This window comes from Tenrec ecaudatus, chromosome 4 (assembly GCF_050624435.1).
Source record: "Tenrec ecaudatus isolate mTenEca1 chromosome 4, mTenEca1.hap1, whole genome shotgun sequence".
Taxonomy (NCBI): domain Eukaryota; kingdom Metazoa; phylum Chordata; class Mammalia; order Afrosoricida; family Tenrecidae; genus Tenrec; species Tenrec ecaudatus.
In genome coordinates, this window is record NC_134533.1 from 67,392,993 (window position 1) to 67,414,513 (window position 21,521).

Below are 21,521 nucleotides of genomic sequence, written 5' to 3' on the forward strand. Positions count from 1 at the left end.
CTTTTTTTTTTGTTTCTAAAGCAAGCACATAGATTTTGGACAAGAGAATTCAGATAATAGCTACAGTTCACACTAAACATTTTCATACAATAATTACTAATTGCATTGCTTTGGTGGGGTCAAATAGGTAATCACAAAATGTTCAATTTTTATCACTTTGGCAATTACCAATGATGTACATCTCCAGTTCTTATGTTATAGGCTCAACCTGGGGAAAGAATGCACTTTTCTTGTTGTTATAATTGCATAAATAATCCAAATAACTCAATATTTGTAAGTTTCTTGCTTCATTATGGCTAAGTAATAAATAAGAATAATACCTACAATAGTGAAAATGACTAAAATGATTTATCTTTTGACAATTAGTTCAAGAGTTGTCATTAGCAAATAGTTAACATATAAGATTTTTAGCAAGCTTACCTCAAGGATTCTCTGCACAATGAGTACATATTTTCTGATTCTTAATGTGGATCACAATATTATTTCAATCAATTAACTGATTTATTAAACTATAGGAAGTTAGAAACTATTTTATAATATATAAAATGTTATACCTATTTAAAATATTAAACTTGTTTACAATTACACGTTGAATTAGACTCAAACTATTCTTTTAAATCTAGTCACATTTATCTCAGGGAATTTAAGTACCTTTCAAGTAGAAAAATCTCTGGATTCTCTTTTGTATCTGCTGAGTCTTGATACTATAAATAATAGGGTTCATCAAAGGTGGAAAAATAATATAGATGTTTCCCATGAGAACATGAACCAAAGGTGAGAGGTGTTTCCCAAAACGATGAACCATAGTCAGACCAATAATTGGAATGTAGAAAACCAAAACTGCACAGACGTGAGATGCACATGTCTGTAAAGACTTGATCCTCTCTTCCCTGGATGCAATGGCTAAGACTGTATGCAGGATCATGATGTAGGACATAAGTATGAGAACTGAATCCAACAAGAGGGTGCTGATTACCAGAAACAGAGCATAGATGCTGTTGAAACGAATGTCTGAGCAAGCCATTCTAATTAAGTCTTGATGTAGACAGAACGAGTGAGAAAGAATGTGGGGGTGGCAATAGTTTAAGAACTTCAGGCGAATTATGACCGGAGGTATGAGTAAGGAACTTCTACCTAAAATCGCAATCCCAATTTTCATGATTTTGTCCTTTGTTAGGATAGAAGAATAGCGCAAGGGGTTGCAAATAGCAATGTAGCGGTCAAAGGACATAGCAAGAAGGACAGAGGACTCCATGATTGATAGACCATGGATGAAGTAGGACTGGGCAATGCAAAACTCCAAGCTGATTTCTTGAAGGAGCCCCAACAGAATTCCCAGCACGGTGGGCACTGTGGACAAGCCCATGCACAGGTCAGTCAGGGCCAACATGGCCAAGAAGTAAAACATGGGCTCGTGCAAAGTCGGCTCAGTTCTGATCACATGAAGCACCATGCAGTTTCCCAGGAACACCATGGCATAGATGGAGGAGAAAGGGATGGCGAACCAGATGTAGTCAACTTCCAAGCCAGGAAAACCAGTCAGAACAAAGTTGGGATTACTGAGGTTAGAGATGGAGATCATGGATGCTACTAGAAAAATGAGAATATTTCTGGAGAGATATAGTCAATTGGATGAACTCCTGATTCTCTAATGTCTTATAGTGATTTTCTGCTTTTCAGAATAAATAGAAAAATAATGCAATACCCCTTAGTGCCATGAACTCAAAAATTATAGACTTGTATCCCTTAATTGAATATCTTTTCGGGGGGAAATCCATAGTCTAGACACAAAATTCCTAGTGTTAGTGAGTAAAGCCTAAAGCAGGGTATTTTATACAGAAACAGTAGCAGTAATGGGACCTTGGGATTTCTACGTGAAACTAGCCTTATGGGCATCTCTTAAAGAAAGTAATATGTGACACTGGGATTACTTGCTGTCATAATGTAGTCCATTAGGGACTATGAGTAGATGATTATTTTCTCTTGGTTACACCTGTTCCTTCTACCACCCCCAATGGGTCATAAGATCCCAAAGGAAACACCTGGCAAATATAATATAACTTTTAAGATCATAAAACCCGCCAAGAAAAAAACTTAATTAACAAAATTAAATTGCTATGTTTTGCACATGCCACCTTATTAAACTTCCCTTTAATCTAGGGACCTTTTGAGATTGTACTGTTTCCCCCTCTTTGTTTTTGTGGTTCTCCAGGTATTATAAAATAATTATATTCACATTGACTATCACAATATTTTAGTTCATAGGATGGCATAGTGTGCATTTTAAATTATGCATCTAGAAACCATTCGATTCTTAGTTAACAGTGTAGTAATAATTGAATATTAAAATGTATTGATGTTGATCAGTTTTATTTATGATTTTATTGAACTATTTAAAAGTAAGATAGAGTCAGTTCTTTGAGAATGCTACATATTTTGAAATATCCAAGTAGTGGTACTTATAGACTAGTCTGTGCTCTGTCAGTTGCAAAGTTATGTACACTCTCACATGCCCTCATCATTACTTCATATTAAATAGATTAAAACAGTATGACATTAATTGATTTGCTAAGAAAATCTGTGAATTAGCTGTATTTTAAAGATTAATCCTGGTACTTCAGAATAAAACTGTAATTCCACGGAAGACCACCAAATTAATTAGTTTACATGGGTAATTAAAAGTAATTCTAGAAGTGTAATAACTTTTGTTGATAAGAAACACGGTATTTATAAATATAAGAAAATGCTTAAATTATATAAACACCTAGAGAGCATTTGAAGTGTACCACTAAACACTGAACATGCAATGTGGGATTGGGAGTTAATTAATAAGACAAATATGCATACAAAATTTTCTAATGAAATCACAAATCACATGTGATTTTTAAATTTTTACAATGATCTAATAAAAACTTCTAGTGATTAATCTAATGAGTTTTCAGTAATAAAGCAGGGAATGTCATTGAGTAAGTACCCCCAAAACGACAATCCAGGCTAGGAGAGAAACTACATTTCATCATTTTTATAAAGGTTTGTCTAGTTTCCAAGGAAAGGACCTGCACTTTTGTTTCAAGGTTTTTTTATTCATATATAAATTAATTATATTTTGATACAACTATTTTTCAACATTCACTATATTTTGAATGTCTTATAAACATCTTAGATGTGAATTACGTGCCACCATAACATGCCAAACCAGGAGGGCAACTAACATGTGAAGGAATCCATAAAAAGACTGGACTGTAGGGCCGGCCCCAATCAGAACCAGCCTGACACCCACCATGGAATATAGTGCGAGAGAGATTGACACTAGACCCTCTGGTTGGGAAAGGAACCAACCTACCGTACTCAGACAGAAGCAGAAGCAAATGAAGAGGGAGGAAAGGAGTGAAGCACACCCTGGCCCACCAAGCTCTGAGGACAATAACCCCGCTCAGAGCAGTCAATACACAGAGAGGACCATATGCCCAACTCCACTATGAGACGCGACATCCCGCACTGACTCATAGTCCTACATGGGATAACACTGGAGACACAGTGTGGGATATGTGCCTGAGCTGACCCCTCCACACGGAGGCAAAACACTAAAGGTGTGCAACAGAACAGCAAGGGGTTCAGAGCAAGGAAGTCCCAAGAGAGTATCAAAAATAGTCTTATGGCCGGCGTGTGACACCCCCATCAGACCCAAGTGGAAAACACTACTAAAGGTCAACAAACAGACCTTGAACTATTTACAGTACTTTTAAAAAAATGTTGTGTGTCATTGGGTTTTTGTTGCTGTCATTGTTTTGTTTTTCTGTGTTGCTTTATACAGTGCTGTCTTGTTTTTATGTGCATATTATTATATCTGCAGGTCTAGCTAGATAAGATAGACTGGAAAAACAATGTGTAGATGAAAACAGTGGGACCGATGGTTCAGGGGGTGGGCATGGGAGAGGGGAGTCGTGGGGAAAGGAAGTGGTGTTAACCATCCCAGGGACAAGGAAAAAAATGAGTGATTCAAAACCAGTGGCAAGGAGGGTTGTACGTGGCCTGGTAGGGAGTGATTAGAATTACTGAAACCCAAATGAAGCCTGAGCATGATAGTGGGACAAGAGGAAAGTAAAGGTAAATAGAGGAAAGAATTAGGAGGCAAAGGACATTTGTAGAGGCCTAAATATAGGCATTTACATATGGAAATATATTTATATATGATTGTGGCCAAATAGATCTATATGCATATATTTATAGGTTTAGTGTTAAGGTCCCAGATGGACATTGGGCCTCCACTCAAGTACTCCCTCAATAAAAGAACACTTTGTTCTATTAAACTGACGTTCTATGATGTTCACATTCCCTACATGATCACTGAAGACAAATGTGTGTATAAGTAAATGTGGTGAAGAAAACTGATGGTTGCCCAGCTATCAAAAGATATTGCGTTCAGGGTCTTAAAAGCAACAATCCAGCTTAGAAGCAACAGAGCCCACATGGAAGTAACACACTAGCCTGTGTGATAATGAGGTATTGAAGGGATCAGGTATCAGACATCAAAGAACAAAAATATCATCATTGTGTGCTTACCTTCCCTATACAGATGCTGTGTGTGCATAAGCAAGTGTGGTGAAGAACACTGATGGTGCGAGGCTATTGAGAGATATAGCATCTGGAGTCTTAAAGGCTTGAAGATAAACAAGTGGCCATATAGCCCAGAAGCAACAAAGCCCACATGGAGGAAGCACACCGGCCTGTGTGATCATGAGGTGTCGAAGGGATCCAATATAAAGCACCAAAGAACAAAATATCCTATCATGGTGAATGAGGGGGAATCCAGGGTGGGCAGCCAAGGTCTATCTGCAGGCAATTGGACATCCATTTGTAGAGTGGCCAAGGGGAGGAGAAGAGCCAGTCAGGGTGCAATGTAGCATCAATTAAACACACAATTCTCCTCTAGTTCTTAAATGCTTCACCTCTTCCCAATATCATAATCCTAGTTCTACTTTACACACCTGGCTAGACCAGAGGATGTACACTGGTGCAGACAGGAACTGGAACCACAGGGAATCCAGGATACATGAACACCCCAGGACCAGTGGTGAGAGTGGTGATACCTGGAGGGTGGAAAGAAGGTGGGGTAGAAAGGGGGAACTGATTACAAGGATCTACATATAACCTCTTCCCTGGGGGATGGACAACAGGAAATTGGGTGAAGGGAGATATCAGACAGTGTAAGAAATGACAAAATAATAATAATTTATAAATTACCAAGGGTTCATGAGGGAGTGGGAAATGGGGATGGAGGGAAAATAATGAGGAGCTGATACCAAGGTCTCAAGTGGAAAACAAATATTTTCAGAATGATGAGGGCAACAAATGTAGAAATGTGCTTGACCCAGTGGAGGCATATATCAATTGTGGTAAGAGTTGTAGGTGCCCCCAATAAAATGATTAAAAGAAAACAACTAATAAACCCTTTAATCATTAAAAATAGGATCATGAAGACTTTCATTCCCAACTAACCAATTTCAAAATGCCATCTACACAGAACAATAGGTAATGTGGAAAGATGTTAAAATTTAGTAATTAGATAATCTAAGTAGCAAAATCATGAGTATTTTGTATTTATTAGCATCTGATGAGGGAAGTTTCATGAAAGTGCAACTAAATCTTAGTGTTCTAACATACTTTTAAATATCAAGTGTATTGGTGTCACTGATAAAAATCCATCTAAGACATTATAATGTGAATATATATGCAAGTAAAATAAATATATAAGAAAGTATCTCTCTAAATCATAATTCAAGGGTTTTGTTTTTCTACATCTCTTGAACTAACATCTCAAATAAATATGACAAATGGGTGTATACATATGAAAAAAATGAATGATTAAACCCCAGTGGTGAAGTACATTATGTGATGAAGGATTAACTGCAAGCTTATTTTTCACTAGCTTTCCCAGGGACGAAAAATGAAGAGTTTTAGAAACCCACAGGAACAGTTCTACTCTCACCTGTAGGTCACAAAGGGTCAAAAAGTACTTGGCAGCGGAGGTTTTTTCATTCAGAGACCTTTATTTTAAAACAAGTTTTGACCTGAAATTTTATATGAATCTAACGCTGATAGCTCTTATTGAACTATTGAACACTTACATGATTTCAACATAAATGCTGAATTATAATGACAAGTTTTATAGGAGGTTAGTGACAAGAGCCTAATGACTTAGTCAACTAGAACTTTAGAGCTCTATTTGTAGCCTTCCTTTCATTGTGAATACCACGTGATGTGCATGTTCCACTCTGCTCCTTGACATGTGCCAAACATGTTCACATTCTAAATGATTGACCAAAATAATGGTAGGCTCATTAAAGATAGAAAGTAGCATTGCTATTGTACTAATCTGCTCATGTTTTAGATTAGGTTTCTCATGAAGCGTCATGGTCTCATGTTTTATGTAAGACTCTATAGTATTTTTACTATTAATATTTCCTTTTCTTTAAGTTCCAATAGTGATCAATGACCTCCATAAGGCCTAAATCCAGAGTATTATTTTTACAACATTCTAGATTTACACTTGTATTTTAAACTCTTCTCATTTAATTTTAAGACATTATTTTCTCCTAGAGATATCTACACATCTCTACCTTTTTATACTCCCTCTTCTGATCCTTTCGAAAACTCACTGGTACAGTTTTACTTAGTCTTATAGGGCTGCCATGAGCTACAAGTGACTCAATGGCAATGAGTTTAGTTAGTTATTATTCTGATTCTTTACTTGGCAAAATTAATTTCATATTTTCAATCTAGGCTTAGTCATTACTGGCCATTTTCTGAGTTGCCTTACCTGAAGTGTCCTCTTGAGCACAGTGTTCTTCTTTAGCAGCCTATGAAGTTTTCAAACTATCTTGCATGGACATGTATGAATAATAGTAGAGATATAAGTTGATGTTTTGTTATTTAGTGTTTTATATTCAGTATCTTTTTGGCACATATATGGCATTCAATAAATAATCTATCATTTTAAATGACTCCATTTCACTAATTTCAGTGAATTGGTGTGTTCATCATTGACATAAGAATATTAAAGTATACTTCTGGAGGAGGACACATTGCAGGAAACTGTTGGAAATTATATGCAGTTTTTACACAAAAATCAATGAATTTGAATTATGCAGAAGAATATTGGAAGGATCACGGTCTTACAGAGAAACAAACAATTCTGTCTAGGCTGAAGTACAACCAGAAAGCTCCACAGAGGCAGGATGGCAGCGCTTTACCTCCTATTTTTTGGACGAGTTATTAGGAGGGCCCAATCTCTGGGAAAAGACTTTGTGATAAATCAGCAAAAAACAGGAGGGCCTTCCATGAGACAGACGGACATGATGGCCACAATGGGCTCAAACATAAGAACAATTGTAAGGCTGGTGCAAGGCCAGGCAGTGTTTCTCTCTGTTATACATAGCAATCCTATGTGTTACAACTGACTAGACAGCACCTAACAATGCTATCACCTTACACTTAATGCTATATGCCTGCAATCTCAAACAGTATACAGCCTAGTTTTATGATTCCATGTACTAATGTTTCCATAGTAACTCTGAAAGTGTAATGGCTATTTATTGCTTCCTAAGCAAAAGATCAGCAGTTCAAACCAGCCAATCTTCAGGGAAAGTTAAAGCATGGCAAGAGAAAGCTTTCATAATCACAAAGGAGCCTGATACTGTCCCTTTACTAGAAAAGTGAGGTGCAAAGAATCAGGAACAATAAGTATTCATAAAAATAACTGAATTTATCCAAAGATTTACTACAATTTCCTCTGATTGCTCATCCTGGATCAGTGCTCCCCACCCATCAGGAGTCCAGAGAAATAAATATCAATTACCAATCAGTTCACCAAAAATATTTAAAACAAATTAACACCTCACTGCAATCAGAGGAAATCAGTATTTGACTGTAGAGATGAATCAGTCAGGGTGCAACATAGCGCCCGATAAAACATGCAACTTTCGTCTAGTTCTTTAATCCATACTCCCCCTCCCCCACTATCATGAGCCCAATTCTACCTTACAAATCTAGCAAGATCAGAGCATGTACACTGATACAAATATGAACTGGAAACGTGGAATCCAGGAGATCCTCAGGATCGAAAGAATTATTTCTTGGCTTTCCTTCTAGTCCCAGTAATAGTGGGCCCTGAAATAGTAGACTATGGAGAAAGGATTTGGAATGACCATGTACAATCTCTACAAATGTGCATATTTTACTGATATCTCCCAAGCATTCATCCTTCTCTTCTGGCTCTGCTTATCCTACAGAGATGAGATGGAAGGATTAGAAAAAGGTATCAAACAATGATAGCAAGGGCTCAAATAGAAAGAAAAATGTTTTGAAAAGGATGATGGCAACAAATGTACAAATGTGCTTGACACAATGGATGGATGGATGGATGGATTTTGAAAAGAGCTGTGAGACCCCAATAGAATGATTAAAAAATAAGAAATGCTGCTTTTGAAACTGTATAGAATACATGGAAGTTGATGTGAGAAATACTATTTTCCCATTATGACAACGTCTAATGAGGGTTTCTATGATTTAGTAGGATTCCATTTTCACTTACTTTCCTATATTCATTTTAGGCATATGCGGAAGAAGAGGCTTCAGTTCTTGGGTAGACACCCTATTTCCATTTATTTTTAAGCTCTCTTAGTTTCATTATTAGTCTTTGTGAACATCAAAATGGTGTCTTAAAATTGATGCTCGCTTTTCCCCCACGTGCTTGAAACCACTCAAACTAAGGCAATATAATATTCCATGATGTGAGAGAATCGCTTGAAAATTTTATTATTAATTCCATTTTTTAAAGTAATATTTTCTATTTTATTTTAAAAGTTTGGTAAAGTATAAGGATGCATATAAATGGTAATTATAAAATTACACGTAATTCCATTAACAATTATCATATGAAAATGTTATTTCTAGCTTTTAAAAAAATAAAATTCTACATATAATTTTATAATATAACATTCAAAAATATGCTTTCAAAATGTTATAGCTTATATGCATGATCCAATTGTGTCAATCTCTCCCAATAAAGGACTTCCGATTTTACTTTCTCTCCAGTTTACCAAATATGATTGTTGTTCTTTTACAGGGAGTAGTTTGTCATGATATAATGACCAATGTAGGAGAGACACCCAAACATATAACTCTTATCACAATCCAGACAAACATCATTGTTAATTCAGTTTTGAAAGACTGTCCATAACTTAAATTTCTTCAATAAAACTCTCTGGGGTACAGATAGGAACAAGAGTCATTAGCCTAAAAGAAAAAAAGTCATTAACCTTAGGGATTCGTGCCCAGGGCCATGGGATGAGGTGGTGTCAACTATTGCATGGTGTGGATGTGGAAAGTTAATCCATCACTCTCAATTCCTCCGGAGATTTGCATCACAGTCCTGCTCCATTGCTGGTACTGTATTTGTCTTATATTTGCCTTGTGGGGAAGAATTTCCCAAAAAATCCATACATTGTCACTCTAGCATATAAGTAAATGCACATAAGAAGGTTGGAGAAGTTTGATAGTGTGTAATATAACAGTGTTCTGCTATCCGGGAAGAACAATGTGTCGAAGTAGCCTAAGGGGAATATGGGCAATGGTACCCCAAATAGGCACAAGGAGTCACTCTGAAGAGTAATCCTTTCAAAAATGTTAATGTAGCTGTCTGGATTTGACCGAGAATGTGAGGAATACAAGCAAGCAACAGTGACCTTCAGATTCAGGTGAGTATATAATGCTGAAATAAAAACAGTAGAAACTTATAGATTAGCAAACTTTTTCTTAGACTAGCTTTTCACTTGCTAATCATTATGCAGACATAAACTTGGTGACAAAACAAGTGGCTTTTTATCTCCATTAAATGTTGTGCATTCTTTGTATTAAAAAGACCTAGGAAAAATGAAGTGCTAGGTTTATGGAACCCAAATCAGCTCATTGCTATAGAGCCAACGCCAACTCATCCGGACTCTGTAGAACAGAGCAGAAATGCCCCTCTGTGTTTCTGAGACTGTACATCTTAATGGGAGGAGAAAGCCTCATCTTTTTCCTCCAATTTAAAGAGAGTTGATATTTATTTGCTCTTCATCAGTGGTTCTTGGGACTCAGCAATATTGTCGGGGATGAATATAAAGAATGAGTAGAAAGAGTACCATAGACAGAAACACATTGTCCATGGTTTTATGTCAACAAAGGGGAATCAGACATTTTGAGGTATGAGGAAAAACAAGAGTTAGTGTTTTATATTACAAAAATAAAAGATATTCTTTAAGGAGAAAATAGCAAGCATGACACAGACATGAACTGAGAAGTAGCCCTTAAAAGTTCATTTTTTCCGGTTAATAGAAGATTATATATACTTTTCCCCCAGAAAAGTGAACTTGAAATTGTATAGCCAAAGGGTTATTGAAGAGCCTTGAAATTTTATACTAGGGCTGAACTATAAATTAGAAAGAAAATGTTAGCAGTAGTAATCCAAATTTCTGTTATAACAAGTGTTAAAACTTGAAGCATATTTTGCCATCCTGGAAAGAACAAGTACATAAAATACAGACGGTACACATTTGGGAGAAAGTCATTGAACAAACAAATTAAAAAGTCAGTTTCTAAAGAAGAAGTAAAGGAAGTGGATTATAAACCAAAACATAACTAGGAAAAATAAACTGGCCGAGGAGAAGAAAATCGCGATGCTGGGTGTAGTAGAGGGTGATGAGAGTTTAGTGTGTGTAAAATGGTAATCAATATTTTGTAGCTGAAAGAAGAAAAACTACATCCTCTGGGTATATTTGAAGATTTATGCTAGGATATAGTTGTCAAGAGTTAAAAATAAAATAACAATTTTTTCAATATCCTCTAGTATATTTCAGATATTTTTTATTTTTTATATTATCAGCTATATTGATGTTCCATAAAAATAATTTTGATTAACACAAGTAAATGTCATGTATCCATCAGTAAGTATATTCTTGTTAATAAAATATTGAGACTAGAATTTTTATCCTTTTATCTTATGGTGATTTGACTTTAACTTTAGTGAGAAACTAATTTTCCATTAAACATTTTTGTTGTTCTGTGGCATTAATTACAAGCCCCACAATGTAGCAGTGCTCTCCCTACTTACCAAAACCCACCCTTCCTCCATACCTCTTCCTGCTTTCTGAATTTTATCCCTGGGAAGACACAGTCCCTTCCAGTTCTGGTGGTTCATTCTTTCAAGTAATTCATACCTCCCTGAGGTTTCTGTTGAGTTCAGTTCAAAGTTTGAAGGGTTAAAAAGTACAGAGTCTTGGAGGTTCTAGTGGTATTTGGCAGAAAAGTAAGTCTTATACTTTTTATTGGCTTAAGTTTTGTTCCATGTTCTATTTTTCAATTTTAACCAGAACCTTCTACTAGGCATTGTTAACGGGTACCATCATCTGGTTTCAGGGTTCTGAAGGCTGAGCGTTTTGATATCCACTAGTCCTTTGCACTGTTTTATGCATCTTTGATTGTCTCCACTCTTCTTTTCACTGAATCGAAAAAGACCTCTAGACACACTTTGCATGGCCACTCACACACTGTGATCACCTAGATTACTACTCATTCAATTAGGTGGTAGAACCTTGTCTTTGTGAGCTCTGTCTCTGAGCCCCTCGATCTTACTGTGCATTCACTCAAGAACTTAGGGTTATCAAGTGGTATTAGAATATTTTTCTTTAGAAATAGGCACTGTGAATTTCCTTTTAAGCCAGCGTTCTTCCAAACACAAATACATTTAACACAAAAGTCATAGAAATAAAATTTCTATGGTTTAACTCATGCAACAAATTTTAACCCTTTAAAATATTTTGCTATATAATGTAACCAATTTTATTTGTATTGTTTATATTTAAAATATTCAATTGTATCTAGTTCACTGAGAGAATATTTTCTTAGGGTCCACTACTGGGCTACGATGTTTGCAATATCATGGTTGAAGTTCTATTCTAACCTACAAATGCTGAAGTATACATTCAGTTTCTCAGAGTTTTTACTTTATACCTTGATATATGCCCTAAAAGAGCATGTAATTTCCTTTTATGTATTCCTAGTGGACTGGGAGCAGGAAAGAGTGTTTTTAAGTAATAAAGAAAAGAAAAGAAGCATAGATAACACTTAGAGTGAGCACCTGAAACTGTGAGAAAGCCAAGCTCATATTCAACGGCATATTATCAACAGACAGACATAAATGCCTACACACTAATAGTTAGTAGGTTTATTTGCATGTTGAACCAAGTGTGCGTTTGTATGTACTCACGTTGACAGGGAGGAAATGAAGAAGCATGGGAATGAGATAAGGCATTGAAATGCAGAAAAACACGGGCCGTGAACCACTCTGGGAGCCATTGTGCCATCCATGTAAATGTTAGACAAAATACCCTTCAGAGTGACAGTAACCTCTATAACTTTATAAATTTCCATCAATCTAGATTTTTAAAAAGAAGAGCACACCGGCACTGAAGCACCAGCTTTCATAGGGCTGCTCTCCAGCGTCATGTTCAAACTCAATGTCACAATCTTCATGCCCCCACTGCTGACACTGATCGGTATCCCTGGCTTGGAAGCTGTGCAGTTCTGGATTGGAATTCCCTTCTGTGCCATGTACATCGTTGCCCTTTTTGGCAATTCCCTGCTTCTTGTCATCATCAAATCCGAGCGAAGCCTCCATGAGCCCATGTATCTCTTCCTGGCAATGCTTGGAGCAACTGACATTGCTCTCAGTACGTGCATCCTACCCAAAATGCTAGGAACATTTTGGTTCCATTTAGCAGAGATATACTTTGAAGTCTGTCTCCTGCAAATGTGGCTCATCCACACGTTCCAGTCTATTGAGTGGGGCATTCTGCTGGCCATGGCCCTGGACCGCTATGTGGCAATCTGTGATCCTCTGAGACATGCAACCATTTTTACTCATCAGCGTCTTACTCAGATTGGAGTCGGAGTGACTCTCAGAGCTTCCTTCCTTGTAGCTCCGAGTCTCATCCTCATCAAATGCCGGCTCAGGTTCTACCGCACCACTGTGGTCTCTCACTCCTACTGTGAGCACATGGCCATCGTGAAGTTAGCAGCAGAAGATGTCCGAATCAACAAGATCTATGGTCTCTTTGTGGCTTTTAGTATTCTAGGATTTGACATTCTCTTCATCACACTCTCCTACATCCGCATATTTGTAACAGTCTTCAACTTGCCTCAAAAGGAAGCAAGATCCAAAGCCTTCAACACCTGCATCACTCACATCTGTGTCTTCCTGGAGTTTTACCTCTTGGCTTTCTTCTCCTTCTTTACGCATAGGTTTGGGTTCCACATTCCATCCTATGTTCACATTCTTCTGTCCAATCTGTATCTACTTGTCCCACCTTTTCTCAACCCTCTAGTTTATGGGGTAAAGACCAAGCAGATTCGATATCGAGTGTCCAGAATTTTCTCCTCCAGGGACCCGTCTTGATTCTCACTTACCATATTTCATTTTAAATGGCAAAAGTCAATTCGGAGAAATACTGTTCTTGAGGAGAATCTGTTATTTGACTTGTTTATTGTGTGTGGAAATAGAACAATGTAGATTCACATAGAGACAACTTTTAAGGTTCTCATTCCTTAAAAGAACAATTTCACTTTTAATATGTGGAGAATTACTTGAACATGAGTTAATCACATTTTGTTAGTTTTTTGCATAAAAAGTAGATTTAATAAATATTTGTCAAGAGACCATGTATCTTTTAGCTATGGAAATTTCTTAAAAGCACTGCTAAAAGCAATAGTTTAACATTTGTTTAAAATTATTAAAAGCATGAAATTATTTCAGTACAAAAATCAGTGAACCAGTTTCTGGTTCTATAGATTTACCAGTCCTGGTTTTCATATAAATAAAAATATGCACCGTTACATAACAAACAGAGGAAAACAACAAAATAAACCATCAAAAAACCTTCACTTGCAGATAGGAACTGGAGACACACGGAATCCAGGGCAGATGACCCCTTCGGGACCAGTGGTGAAAGTGGCGATGCTGGGAGGGTGGAGGGAAGGTGGGGTAAAAAGGAGGAACCAATTACAAGGATCTACATACAACCCCCTCCCTAGGGGATGGACCACTGAAAAGTGGATAAAGAGAGATGCCAGACAGCCTAAGATATGACAAAGTCATACTAATTTATGAATTGTGAAGTATTCATGAAGGAGGGGTGAGGAGGGAGAGAGGGGGAAAATGAGGATCTGATATTAAGGGCTCAAGTAGAAAGCAAATATTTTGAGAATGATAATGGAAACAAATGTACAAATGTGCTTGACACAAGGGCTGTATGTATGGATTGTGATAAGAACTGCATGAGCCCCCAATAACATGATTTAAAAACAAAAACCAAAAAGATCTCACTTATAAAACTAAAAGAAAATAATACAAACTAGAAAAAATTTAGGAGAATAAATAATAAGGTGTTAAAATTTAACCTAACTATATCCCAATTACTCTCCTTTTCAATTCACTCTGTGTGATAGCAAGGTAATTGTTCACAGAGGATTCACCCAAGGTTGGTTCTAAGTGGTGACACTACAAGTGGAGTTTGACCTTCCACTGTCGACTCTAGTCTTCCACAGCCTGGATGCTCCGCATGTGTGCTCTAACTGGTTATGGTTTTCTGGGGATAATGGCAGGGGAGGTTTGTGGAAATAGGAGCTAATGATTAGGACCAAAAAGCAGAAAATCTTCCAATATTGATTGTGGTCACCTTGCACAACTGTATACAATTAAATTATTGAATTGTGTGATATGTGAATTGTTCTCAATAAAACTGTTGAAACATTTTTAGAAACAATGAACATATGTTGATACTATATGATTAAATAAACTCCACAATATCTTCAAATTATTTTAGTTTTTACCTAATGCCCTTTTCTATAGATCATCTCATCCAAGACCTTGAATTCAATGTATTCCTGAGTCTTTCCTTATTTCTGAGGAACTGACAATCTTGCAAAACATTGGTGTGGTATTTTGTAGCATACCCTTCTATTATACAACCATGTCCTCTTTTGTCATACTGAGATCCAGCTTATATGAATTAGCTGCTATTTTGAGCATATCATACCAAAGGTATAGACTATCATCATGATTTCTCATTGGCTGTGTTTTTGTAATATGCCTGTGTTTTTGTAATATGCCTTATCAAGTTTATTTACTGACAGGATATTCCTTTGAAATAAAATACCATTTCATCCTGCACTCTTTAGAAGACAAGCAGAGAGACCATATTTAAGCAGTGGGGTTTTCTTTCTCTTCTCTGAGGTAGAAGTGTCTGCAGACAGTATTTGGACTTCTTTGATGTAAGAGATTTGCTTATTCTCCCTTTTTATTAATTCAAACCGTCTTTTATTTACAGCACTATGAATTTATGAACTGTATGCATTAAAACCTGTGAGAACTAGAACGTGACATGAATATATTGTTTTTCCAGGTCTCTAAGTTCCCACATTTTCACAGGGTTCCCAGTTGGTGTAGTGGTTATTGGTTGGGCTGCAATCTGAAAGGTCAGTAGTTTGAAATATTTAAAGTGTCTAGAGAAAGCTGAATCAAATCTTAAGATATGATAATGATTTTCCCAGGTAAAGGTACTAGTAGGGGGAATGTTTGTAAGCAGAGAGGGCAGTACAAAACAATGGAAAATAAATAGCAAGAGAAGAAAAAGGGAATCTATAAAATCATGATGTCATGACAGCAAAAGAAAACCAAATGAAACACTTTATAATTCATTTTACTAGGCTATTAATACTTTTACAGCAAAAATATGCAAAGACATTGCTAGAAAGGAAACCACCAATACCTATCCTCACCAAAAAAAACAAAAGTCATTAGCAATATATTTATAAGTTACAAGAAAAAAAAGTGAATTAAATGACAGATTTCCATTAGAAAACTGAAAAAGACAACCAAAAGAAAAGAGCTGGATTTGACCTTGATCTCCTTGGAAATTCAAAGGCAGTGCAATGATAATGGGAAAAATGCTAGTCTTGAATAAGATAAACTTGGTTACAAGTGATAAAAATAGGGCAGCACTTATAACAACTAGATAAAAATCTATTTATTAATATAAAGCCTAGAGTTATAACTGATCAACTATGCAGAATATGAATGTGTCAGACCTATGCAAAAACTATAGCACATATCAAGTTTTGGGCCTTGCAGCAATTGAAATTTTACAAGAACATAGCCACACCCATTCAATTATGTATTGACTGAAAGTGTTCTTGTACTATGTTGGCAAAATAATAGTGTTTATTTCATAAAATTTAAAATATTTACAACCAGACCATTTCCAAAAAATCTTTGCCCACTAATGGTTTAGACCTACAATGAATAAATAGAGTTTAGGTGGAGTATTTGTACATTGACTAGAAATTGTTTGGTTCAGTCCATGAACAATGAAGTCAATATTCTTAATGAAATAAAAGATTAATTCCTTTGTTTAATAAAAGAGTGTTTTTGATTCGATATAAGGAATAGACAAAATAATTTGATATTGACTTCAAAGCAGTTACTTAACACATTACTAAGTAGGCTTTTCAGATCCTTCATGTTTGACTAAAATTAGGAAAGCATTGTCATAATGTTACCAGTATTAATTCATAGGATAATCCTCTAACAAAATATCAAATACTCTTGTTTTGAGTTCTGCCAGCTTATAATAGACTATTAGATTTTAAAAATTAAGGGAGGCTCAAGAAATGTATCCATCAAAAAGAAGATAAGATATAAGGGAACAAATATATGAAATATTTACAATTCCACGTTTCTATCTTCATAACGTGAGTAATAGTTTATTGTTTCTGTTCAGGTGGGCAACATAGTGGGGCATTTAAAACCGTGTAAGCTAACGCTACAGTCCTTGGGTGGAAGTGCCATTCTGTCACATTCTTACTGAATTTCTTTGGAAAACTTACACAAACAACGTGTGTCTCTGTTTTCTAATGGGTATAATAATTATAATATTAACACTTGCGATGGGCACATTTTGTAGGTTAACCCTTTCATGACTTGTGGGACATATGACATCCACAACAAAAGTTGACAAGATCTTGCTTGGATCTACACTGAAAGCTCATGCAAGCAGCAATCAAGAACTCAAATGACACATTACAGTGGGTAAACCTTGTGCACAAGACTCTTCAAAGGGTTGAAGGACAAGGCTGGCACTTTGAAGGGTAATTATGGTGCTGGTGAGTACTATTAAAAGTAACACAGACTGCCAACACTAACAATGTAACTTGGAAGAGTATAGCCAGAAAGGGGGATTGCAAAACTTTGTTTCCCATATTTTGGACATGTTATCAGGAGAGACTGGTCCCTGGAAAAGGGCATCATGCGTGGCAACGTGGAAGGGCAGCAGAAAAGAGGAAGACCCTCCATGAGATGGATCAACACAGTGGCTGCAACAATAGGCTGAATGCTCACAAAGCCTGGGAGAATGGCACAATTGAAGCAGTGTTTCACTTTGGTGGGCATGGAGTCATTGAGAGTGAACTGACTAGCTGGTTCCTGATGACAATATTTTTAGTCTCTCAGATCTCTTGCAAAGCTGTAATCATGATTGTAAGTATTGCTACCTGACTTCTTGTACAATTAATTGAATCTGAAGAAGTGGGCCTCAGCCTACCAATCCTACTATTAGATCCCTTGTTGAACTTATGTGTTCCATGTAATTGTTCCAAAATCAACATTATGTCTTTTTATGTTTTAGCTTGATATCAGTCTGTCTTCTGTTACTGAAAATACATGGTAACAACAGTAACTGCAAAGCAGAAAGTAATTCTGTCATGAAAGGTTTAGATGAGTGAATATGTGTAAAGGGCTTAGGAAAAGCCCCGGAATAGAGTGCTCATTATCAGAATGCTAAGCTGTTATTATTACTTGGATAATCAAAAAGTAACTAGAAATTCATGACTTTTACTCAAGAAATGTTTTCATTGTGTTTTAAGACAGTTTAATTTGTTTGCTTTTTTTAAACTGTAAGTTTCCATAAATTGTATTATCCAATGTAGTGAGAGCTTTTACACTCTTACAAAAATTGACCCATTCATTTGATATTTGTGTATATATCATAATAATCATGACTCAGGGGAAGTAATTATGCCACATTGATTAAAAGATTATTTTATTTTTTAAGTAAGTTGAAAATATAAAAGGAAATGGATAAAACAAATATCCTACTATTAAGAATAACACAGTTGTGAAATAAAATGATAAAGACTAGATTGAACCTTATAATTAATGTCTAATGAGCCAGATTCTACTAATGGTAGCTGCTTTTTTTTCCAAAAAGGTTTTGTTTTCATAAAACTTTTAGTTTTCAGAAAGTTTTCGGTTTGGGAAAAAGAGACCTACCACTCGGTCACGTATCTGCTTGGTCTTGACACCATAGACCAGAGGGTTTACTGTTGGGGGAACGAGAAGGTACATACTTGCAAAAATTATGTGGACACTTTGGGGTACCTTTTTGCCTATGCGATGAGTTAGGAAACTGAACAGAGCGGGTGTGTAGGAAACAAGTATAGTGCAGACATGGGCAGCACAGGTACCTAGTGCTTTAGAACGGGCATTCTGGGAAGAGAGCCGAAAGACAGCTTGGAGGATTTTGACATAGGATGTGGCTATAAGTCCTAGGTCCAATAGCATCACTGAAAGGGCCACCGAGATACCATATGCTCTGTTAATGAGAGTGTTGGCACTGGCCAATTTCACCACAGCCATGTGCTCACAATATGTATGATTAATGATATATTTAGTACAGTAAGGCAGTCTCTTAATGAGAAGAGGACAGGGCAAAACCATAAAGACAGCTCGAGTTATTCCTGTTAGCCCCATCTTGATTACCATCGGTGTGGTTAGGATGGTTGTATAACGCAGAGGGATGCAAATAGCTACATAGCGGTCAAAGGCCATAGAAACGAGGAGGGCTGATTCAAATATGCAAAATGTGTGAATGAAATACATTTGTGCTAAGCAAACATCAAAGTCATACCAGTGAGCATCCAACCAGAATATGCCAAGCATCCTGGGAGCTGTGGAAGATGCAAGAACCATATCATTCAGTGCGAGCATGCAAAGGAAGAAATACATAGGCTGGTGGAGGCTTGGCTCTAGCTTGATGGTAACAATGATTACAGTGTTCCCCAGCAGGGTGAGGGCAAACAGGAGGCAAACAGGAATACCAATCCAGGAGTGAAAATCTTGTAAACCAGGAATGCCAACCAGGAAGAAAGTTGAGATGTAGTGTTGTGTAGCATTTTCTGCCATGTTAAAAATGGAGGAGTGGCATGGGAAGATACCACATAGCAAGGCAAAGCTCGTGTGAGCACAAAGCAGGATGATAGAATGACTCTTCCATGATCCTGCATGTAGGGAATGAAGATGCAATCTACAGTAAACTATCTGAAAATATCTCTTCTTCTAAACCCACAGAAGCACTTGGACAATGGACTTCATCATTCATAGTTTCAAGGTCTGCATCTGTAAAAAAGAAGATTGAGTTACTGTATTTATTTTTATTATTTCTGAAGTTTTTTCCAATTATTGTGATTTTAAATTCCAATTAAATGTTCAGTTCAAAATAAAATTATTTCATATTTGGGTCTAAGATTACATAGGACATTATTTATAATAAGATATGTAAGATATATGCAGAGAGAGAGAGAGAGAGAGAGAGATAAAGCCTAGGACACTAAGATACATTGAGATTTCAAGTGAAGCTAGAGGCATAAAAACACAAGCACACAATTGTTATAACAAGCAATTAAAAATATAATGTTGCCATTATTTTGTTAATACTCTTATACAGAGGTTACATAGTTAAATAACATAAAAACAGAATAAATTCCCTTAATGCTAAAATATAAGGATAATAGTTGTCAACATTAATGACAGTGTATATGTTCTATTATCATTCAATTGATAATTAATCCTATATTAGACTTACTGCTTGAGATGGATGAGATAATACACCCACGTTAAAATAACAGTAAAAATAACTGCTGAAAATAGGGGGCAGGTGCATTGGAAATATATTTATCTATCGTGTCCATGATTTAAAATACTACAAGTAAGCATATTAGCTAGTAATGAGATGATATGTCCATTTTCCACAATGGCCTGATTACTAGCTATGGAATCACCCCTAATTCTCCAGTATCTATTTTGCCCAATTTCAGTGGAGAGCAAAGCAATGACAACATGAGTATCATCAATAACATTTGCTCTTTTCTTTGTCCTTGAATTTTGATGACTGACAGGAACAATTGGGAGGATGGTCCAGGACCAGGCAGTGTTGTGTTCTCTTGTGCACGCAGCCTCTCTGGGTTGGAATCAACCCGATGGCACCTAACAACAATAACCTTCTCCCTAAGTTATAACCTTTACCTAATACTAGATTTCTAGACTATCTATGCCAGTACATAACATTCTTTTTAAATTTGTAATTTTCTCCAGTGTCTCAATTCCTATTCTGTGATATCAGGAATGTGCAAGCTCAAGAAATATTGCTACATGTTTGTAATGAGAATATCTTCTGGTCAGAAACTGGAACACCTGTCTGCTTCCAGGAGCAACCATTGCCTTTGACAAGAATTAGAAAAACTGCACGATCCCGGGCTACCATTATTGAACACGCTGATCAAAAATTCTTTAGGAGAATTCAGATCATAAAGGAAAACAATAAGAAACATAATTTCAAATTCTCATCGAATGCTGACTTGCTGGAGCTGGTGCAGCTGGATGTACCCTCCACGCCCCCACAAAAGAAAAGTAGAGAAAAACACACAAACTATTTTCTTGAGGCAATCTGTAAGTCTGAAATTAAAATTTTCCCATGAAGTCATCTTTAACTGTGACTTAGCTTAATTACTAAAGGTGTTTTTACTTGAAGAAGAAAATGAACACTTTTATATATTTATTTTAAAGGAGAGAAGAAAGAGGTGAGAGAAGAAAGGAGGGAGGGCAGGTGGAAAGGAAAGAGGGAAGAAGAAACCATCTTTGGCTATATGGCCATGAATCTGTGTTGAGAAAGTTTCTAATTATGGTGTGCACATTCTTATGAAACTGGGTTATTATGGGTGTATGTGAGTGAGTATATGAAATGTCTCATCAGAATACATTGAGAAATATCAAACGAATGATGAAATATTATATAAAATTTCACAGCTAAAACTTTAGCCCAAATGCAGTAACGTAGAAGTTGTATAAATTGCTACATTAGGAGATGAGTCCTAGATAGAGATAATACTTTAAGATAAAATTTAGAGACCTTAAAAGTTCAAAATAAGAGAAGTTTTTAATTTTGATGAAATGTCTGATTTGTGAAAATTCTCAAATGGTGGGGTTCAATTTGGAAACTTGCCTCACCCAATTTCCTTCTCTTATCTGCTTATGGAAGTCTCATACAGAGGTTAACTGGAAATTACATGACTTAATGATAGGCAGACAGTTA

The 21,521-nt window shown here is 36.4% G+C and overlaps 3 protein-coding genes across 4 annotated transcripts; 1 reads left to right on the forward strand and 2 right to left on the reverse strand.

Annotated features, from left to right (window-relative positions):
• Positions 1-643: 643 nt before the first annotated feature.
• On the reverse strand, positions 644-1,585 carry LOC142446859 (olfactory receptor 51V1-like). The gene has a single exon (XM_075548593.1). It carries the CDS (start codon positions 1,580-1,582, stop codon positions 644-646), a length of 939 nt encoding a protein of 312 aa, XP_075404708.1. The 5' UTR covers positions 1,583-1,585.
• A 10,959-nt stretch (positions 1,586-12,544) lies between these two features.
• LOC142446860 (olfactory receptor 52A5-like) lies at positions 12,545-19,864 on the forward strand. 2 transcript variants are annotated; one of them, XM_075548595.1, is made up of 2 exons: positions 12,545-13,470; positions 19,852-19,864. In XM_075548595.1, the coding sequence occupies exons 1-2, from the start codon at positions 12,545-12,547 to the stop codon at positions 19,862-19,864; spliced, it is 939 nt and encodes a 312-aa protein (XP_075404710.1). The 2 variants fall into 2 exon arrangements, with proteins under 2 accessions (XP_075404710.1, XP_075404709.1); XM_075548594.1 differs by lacking the exon at positions 19,852-19,864 and having other exon boundaries at positions 12,545-13,495.
• On the reverse strand, positions 18,383-19,336 carry LOC142444280 (olfactory receptor 52P1-like). Its single transcript, XM_075545099.1, has one exon. The coding sequence runs from the start codon at positions 19,334-19,336 to the stop codon at positions 18,383-18,385; it is 954 nt and encodes a 317-aa protein (XP_075401214.1).
• Positions 19,865-21,521: the final 1,657 nt, after the last annotated feature.

Coding starts and splice junctions, on each gene's coding strand:
- LOC142444280 (XM_075545099.1), bottom strand. CDS start 19,336: ATGGCAGAAAATGCTACACAACACTACATCTCAACTTTCTTCCTGGTT.
- LOC142446859 (XM_075548593.1), bottom strand. CDS start 1,582: ATGATCTCCATCTCTAACCTCAGTAATCCCAACTTTGTTCTGACTGGT.
- LOC142446860 (XM_075548594.1), top strand. CDS start 12,545: ATGTTCAAACTCAATGTCACAATCTTCATGCCCCCACTGCTGACACTG.